General features: G+C 35.5%; 1 protein-coding gene across 2 annotated transcripts in view; it reads right to left on the bottom strand.

Moving 5' to 3' along the window:
* Positions 1–583: 583 nt before the first annotated feature.
* The window catches only part of TMX3 (thioredoxin related transmembrane protein 3), a 28,418-nt gene continuing 21,958 nt past the window's right edge, over positions 584–7,043 (bottom strand). Inside the window, exons 15-16 of one of the 2 annotated variants that reach the window (XM_064432631.1) lie at positions 4,948–5,016; positions 584–3,585 (exon numbers count right to left, since the gene is read on the bottom strand). In XM_064432631.1, coding sequence (XP_064288701.1) covers positions 3,319–3,585; positions 4,948–5,016 — 336 coding nt within the window. In that variant the 3' untranslated portion in view covers positions 584–3,318. Of the gene's footprint in view, positions 3,586–4,947; positions 5,109–7,043 lie in introns of those variants that run through there. The other variant, XM_064432620.1, reaches the window with a different exon arrangement.

Raw genomic sequence — 7,043 nt, 5'->3', positions numbered from 1 at the left:
GCTTCTCCAAACATGCTGACAAAAGAGGAATTGCGTAATTAGTTCTGGACCAAAACAGAACAAGCTGAACCTTTTACTGAAGTACTTCATGAGAATTAAGCACTTTTGTGCCATCTTCATCACATCAGATGTCTGAGTGCCATCCTCCCATCCTTTAAGCAGTGAGCACCACAGTGTGGACAAGAGCTGTTAAAACAGCCCAGGTAAATAATGAAGCAGCATGAGACTGTGCACGTCCAAGCGGCAAGATTACTCAAGTGCTTCCAGAAGGAAATGTAAGCTAGGACAGGCTGACTCAGGTTCCCTTTGCTACAGAAACTCCTGTAGGTCTGGTATTTTAAAATTTCTATTTTGGAAATTCATTTGTGTTATACTGCTAGAGTGCTCACTAAATCACAGACAAGCAAATATAAACTCCTACCTCTAGAGACTATTTTCAAAATCCTGCAGAATAACAGCTGAATTTCTGCACTGCATGACTGGGGGCCTAAAGTACACTTACAACAGACATCCCAGGAAACAGCCTCCTACACAACATGTAACATCTAAGCTTGACACTGTAAATTAATCCAAAGCAAACAAGCTCTTTTAAATCCTTTTTATTACAGAAAAACAAAAGGCTTACACTTGACTTAAAAAAAGCAGCATTATTATATGAATCCAAAGTCATTACAGTAAAGTTGCTTTAAGAAACCTCTAGAGACTGAAGAAATAAAATGCCCCTCCTCAGACAGCATTCTTGATTACTTGAGTGACCACAGCAAACACCTTAATGTCACATCACTTCTGACACCCAGTTTTTTTTCTCCCCATGACTTGTTCAATGTCGCTGGGGGAAGGATTGGATGAAAACAGCAATACATTTCAAGTCTAATTTTTAACAGTTCTGATAGACATTAGAGTTCAGAAGTGACTGACATACAAGCTTTCCTCCTAACTCCAGCTATTAAGTGCTACAGTTTGAACAGATCCCAGCGTGATCCGTTTCTTCCACAGTATCTATCATTATTCAGGTCCACATCTCAGAATACTTCCCAGCTAGTCAACTGGCTACTACTGATTATAAACATAAACAAAAATAACCACAAAAAAGAAAGCTCCACATTGAAACATTCTTAGCAGTGCAGCAGAAGTCAGGCTTTTTTTTTTTTCTTTTCATTACACTCCAGAGAAGGAATAGCACGGTTCCAGTAACCACTTCAGGTTTTTTTATTAAGTCAAAAGCTGCAGGTTTCCAGCCTGAGCCAACATTAAATATGCAACTGATCTGTACTGAAATCTTAAGAAAAGAGACAAAGAAAACATACTACTGCCTTAATAGTCCTACATTTTGACTATCAGCACTGAGTTATGCAGAAGTCCAAAGAAATTTACAAGTTTTTCATTAAGTGATTTTTAAATTTTTTTTTCAATAAACAGCTCAGGAGCTCAATACCATTAAAAAAAATACCCCTTTCTAAACACATTTTTAAGCATCTATTCCTCATGTATATGCTAAACCTACACCTCTCAAAGGTTCTACCAAAAAAAATAAAACCTCAACAAAATGCAAGAAAACTCAAGTTACTATATACAACTGGCTATAACGAGAAAAATGAAAAAAAGGCAATTCATAGAAAAAAAACAGAGAAAACATAAAAAGGGGGAAAAAAACCGTATCAGATACCTACTACTCAGTGTTCTATGACCTCACTTATAATCTTTCCTTCAAAAAGAAAAAGGTTTGTATTCATAATCAGACATGGAATTTTTCCAAAAAAATTTCCTGATCTCTTTACATGTTGTTTATACATGTTGTTCAAACCACAATCTTCCAAGTCAGAGATCTACTTAAGGTACTCTGCATGGCCAACCTGAAGCCAGCTGTTACCAAGATACTTAAACAGAAGAACAAGTTTCTTTCCCACAGGGAAAAATAATGCAATATGTTTTCCCTGGTTGTGATTCTACAGCATCATCAAATTTACTCAAACATAGAACTTGTCTATTTAAGCTTACTCATGGTTACTATTTAAAATTCTTCAATTTAGTGCTATAGCACTAAATAGCAATTTCTTATGTGATCAAGCTGCCTTATAAGGAGGACCTAATGTTTTGTATTATACAGTAATATATCCTTAAAAAAAAATAGAAATAAAATGAAAAAACACAGCATGAATAGTTTGAGGCAGAGAAATATAAGTTTTGTTTTTGTGGTACTTTCCATGACATAGATGCCAAAGGCTGCCTTAGAGCTTATCATTGGAGAGTTTTAGCCCTAGGCACAAATTAGTCCTTTTCACAGTCATGGGGGTGTATTAATAGTGGCTTTTATGATGGAACAGGTAACAAAAATGCTTTATACTGATCAATCTCTACCAATGTCAACATTAAGCTTCATTAACTCCCTCCTTCAGGTAACAGTCTCAAACAGAACTACCTATTTCAAAGATATATAACAATCTCAAGTAAACACTGTAAAATAAATAAACACCATTCAAAAAGCTTGTCATTAGAGAGTTACACAAACAGAAGGTGTTCATATTGACGTCTTCCTTTATCAAACTGTGCTGCAGATTCAGAAATCTTACAGATCTCTTGCACTATAAGTGTGCAACCACTCACAGAAAGTAACTAACAGGCAATGATGTTCTAAAAGGTTTTTAACATAATTTTCCAATATTTTTAGCTGCTAAAGCACTAATAAACACTTAGCATATAATTCCCACATCCTAAATCAAGTAAACATTCTTGACTGTGAATAATTATATTATTACATGGTAGAACAGTCCTCCAATTCCCAAAATTTTACATTTAATTTGAGGAAATAGAGAAGTTTGTTGTTTTGGTTTTGTTTTTCTTTTCCCATAATAATGTACAACAGGTAGAACATGTGACTTCTTAAGAAATTTTTAAGTTGTCTTCAGCTATCAGGCTCTAAAACATTTTACAGCTCTCCTAACCTTTCCTTGTTTTCAACTTTAATTTTATATGAATCAGTGCATAGCCGGGCTGTATTAGTAGCAGTTCATCACATATAGGAAGGTCAAGTAACATTATCTCTGTCCTGGAAATGAACAATTCAAAACTCTTATAAAAATGGTACAGGACTGTACCTGAAAATTTCTTCAGTTTAAATTGCTCTTTGTTAATCTACTAAGGACAATTAAGAGAACATCCATTTTTTTTCTGTCAATTTCTGAGAAAATGTGAAACATGCAAGTCAAAACTACCATTATGCAGATAAAACAATCCTCTTTCATGAAGATAACCGATAAATGACAACCGCCAATAAATAAGTCTATTTGGAAATTCTAGAGAATTCTCTTGCCAAACAAGTTAGTCTTTTTTCTTTTCCATAATGTCTTTCTGTTTAAGCTCTCCATCTGAAAGTTCTGTGTATTTTCCATTCTTTTCCTCCTCTTGTTCTTCCTCACTGCCTTCATCTGTGAGCTCTCGATCACCACTTTCTCTTTTGGCTCCCTCATGCTCAAATACCTCTCCCTCTGTATCAGCTGTGCAGATTCCATAACACATGATGCTGATGACCCCCAAGGGCAACCCAAAGAGAAAGCATCCCAGCAGTGGTGAACTCTTGAACACAGACTGTTGAAATAGAAAGTAAAAACCACTTTCAGTGAGTATAGAAAGTTACTGCATCACTCTGTGTATTTATTCAAAAAACATCCAAAATGAAAATCAGTTTTTCCGAGGGATCATGGAAAAAAGTATTGGAAAGTTTGGAAAAGACCTTTCAGATCATCAAGTCCAACCTATAACATAACACCACCAACAAGAGCACAGCACTAAGTGCCACATCCAGTCTTTTACTAAACACCTCCAGGGATGGTGAATCCCATCACATCCCTAAGCAGTCCATTCCAATGCCCAAATTGGAATCCTTTCAGTCAACATCCTCTTCTTAATGTCCAACCTAAACATTCTCTGGCACAACTCAAGACTATGTCCTCTTGTCCTAATGGATGTGTTATTTTGATTTTTCTGCTTGTTTGGTTTGGGTTTTGGGTTTTATTTTTACTGTTGTTTTGTGGAGTTTCTTGTTTGCTTTCTTCTGCAAAAATGGCAAGGAGTCCTCAATTTCAAGAATTTCTACTATAAGTTCATAAAAAATGACACAAGTTCGGTATTAGAATATTGCATTGGGATAGTTAATGTTTACATGCCAACTGCATATCCTATGCATTCTTTGAAGTTTTAGAAACAATTGTTCTAAGAGCATTAAAATCCACTTTGAAGAAAAAAGTTTCACCTCTTACTTGTGTCTTGTCAAAAATCAGTCTGCAGACAAATTCTAGAGAGCTTCCTGTTGAGGAGTAGCTTAATGGCACAGGAAGAAGGATTAATGGTTTCAGAAACTGGTGGCTAAACACTTTACTTTCACAGAAGTTTGGAAGACACTCATTTAGAAGCAAGTGAGTTTCAACTTAAATTCACAGCATAGGTTTATTTGCTTGTGTAGGACAAGTGAAGAAATGGATTTGTGTGCATCTTCCCAACAACATTTTCTTAAGCATAATTTACTTATGAGAAAGACAATAAAAATGTTTGCTCTAAAATTACACGAATAGAAGTATTTAATTCCCTTATGCACTAGGTAACTAAACAAAAAATGTAACATTCCTCAGAACAGTGAAGCACCAGTTTCAGGAAATGATGTCAAAAGGGTCAAGGAAAAGATCTTGAATTCTCTCTGTTCTATCCCTTAAAATATATGTCAGGCATACAGAAGAGAACTAAAAAAAAATTAAGGAATTAAGATATGCTGAATATTAATTATACATATTATAAAAAAATTTAATCAAGAAGTTCTTTTAGCTTAAACCTATACATATACCTACAATAGATACACAATATAAAACTCATATAAAAATATTTTAAAACCCTCTGAAAGTATTTGTATCCTGATTGACAAGGGCACCATCTAATTAAATGAAAAATAAAACTTACCACTATAGTAGACTTGGCATCATAGATTATTCTCTTGATTCGTTGCAGAAGTCCATCACCACCCTGTGCCTGAAATTTCAAATGGAACCATGTCAAAACTGCTGACACTTTTCAGTTATGATTCCAAAAGTTCATTCTTCAGACCTTGCAATCTTAAGTCCCTTTAGAAGGAAATGAAAAGTAATTATTCTTACATCTCACGATGCCCAGACACTCCAACTTGCCAAACTTGGATAAAGATTATTCAGTAGTCTCATGAAAAGGTCCCTCACAATTGTTTTAAACTATTAGTGCCAGCCTGGACAATGGGCTGAAACTCTCTCTCTTACCATAAGGAAACACTAACAAAAACTAGCAACTGTCCCTGCAGAGCTCTTCTGAACTTTCCTGCAGCTGTTGAACATCCACTTATGGATTATGACAGCACAGTTAGAAACATCCAAGTACTAAGCAAAGAGAAGATATGAACATGCAATAAATAAAACCTGTCTCAAGCAATGACAGACTATACCTAAACTGCCCCCTAATTCAGCAGTGTTCAAAATAACTACATGAACCAGAGGGCAGTCTGTCTGCTGAACAGGACTGTTTTTCACCTTCCTTGAGTAGCCAGAGAAACAAACTCATATTTGGAAGTCAACTCATCAGCACATGATCTGACCAAAAACCCCTCAAATAGCAAAAAATGTCCACAAAGATGAGACAGACTCACAAAAAGTTACTTATAGAGTCTTACAGTGTAACAGTATCATCCAGGTCAATAATCAAACACTTCCCAAGGAAGAGAAGGGGGAAAACCAGACTTCTCAGAAGTTTCTCTATGGTTCAGAAAGTCTGCATCCTATTAGTTGTTTACCATCATATTTTGAAGACTCTCATTCCTCAAGTGCTGCACAATTTCTTGGGCAGAGAATGCAGCCAAAGTAGTGCAATTTTATGTCTACAGACACCTTAAATATAGACAGTTTAAATGAAGTCATATCCTCTATTTTTGTATTGTACAGATGTGAATTTAGACTGACCTTTAATCACTCTAGCTGAGATACTGCAAACAAAAGGTAGAAAGACCTAATTGACACTATGACACTACGGCAACAAACACAAGGCATCACAAATAATTCTTCTCCAAGTAAAGAAAAAAAAAAAAACAGACAGAAACCAATTACATTCGCTATTTCAACCAGAAAGAGACATATAATTAAAGCCTAATTGATGTTGATAACTCAATGCACTTAAAAACCATTAAAAAAGCGAGAACTCAAGAACAAAGAAACACCAAGTTATAGCAATACCCCTCACACTGCAATGGAAAGCAGGGCCAGTAAAGTCCTGAGCAGCACATAAATTCACCTATATCATGTTCTACATCAACCAGGCAGATTAAGTAAACCAAAATAAACCCCATATGACAAATATCTTCTGTGTTATTTTCCATTACCAGCCAATGTCCTAAACTACAGGCATAAAGTGGAATCCAGCTAACACGGGAAGCACTCAATATACAGTCAGTTGGGGCTTAAACCAAAAACAGTCTTCTCCCAGGAGGCAGCCAAATTATAAGCTACTAAGCTCCCCTCTGTGGCAAAGCCTTCCATCCCCAGAAGCACAAATGAAAGTTCTGCTCCATGACCTCTTTCTTTACCCACAGAAGATAGCTTTCTGTTCAACTTACAGTACACTGAGGGAATAAATACTCAAAAAATATCCAAGTCATCAATTCCAATTAACGTTGCTGTTTTAACAAAAGACAGCTCTTTTTTAGTTTTAGAGCAGAGAGAAGTAAGCTTGTGTCTGTTTCTAACATTCAAAGCAAGTATAATACTGGTTTCTTTTACTCTAAAGTTGTAATTCCTCCAGCTATTTGATTTATTAATTTTCCACCCAAAAGAAAGGGTGCAGTTCAATTATACACTATCATTCAATATTTTAAACAAATGCATTTAATGTAAACCAGGAGATGAAAAGAAACCTTTCCATTTACAACTGCACCCGTAAAAGGAATATCAACTACCATTATGCTATAAACAAAAGAAAGCTTGCTTTGTACAACATGCAACAGCATGTTGTATATGTGATTTACAATATGTGATTTACAA

Source organism: Passer domesticus, chromosome 1, assembly GCF_036417665.1.
Source record: "Passer domesticus isolate bPasDom1 chromosome 1, bPasDom1.hap1, whole genome shotgun sequence".
Taxonomy (NCBI): domain Eukaryota; kingdom Metazoa; phylum Chordata; class Aves; order Passeriformes; family Passeridae; genus Passer; species Passer domesticus.
Note: the sequence above shows the minus strand (reverse complement) of the source record. Positions and strands in the feature narration are given on the sequence as shown.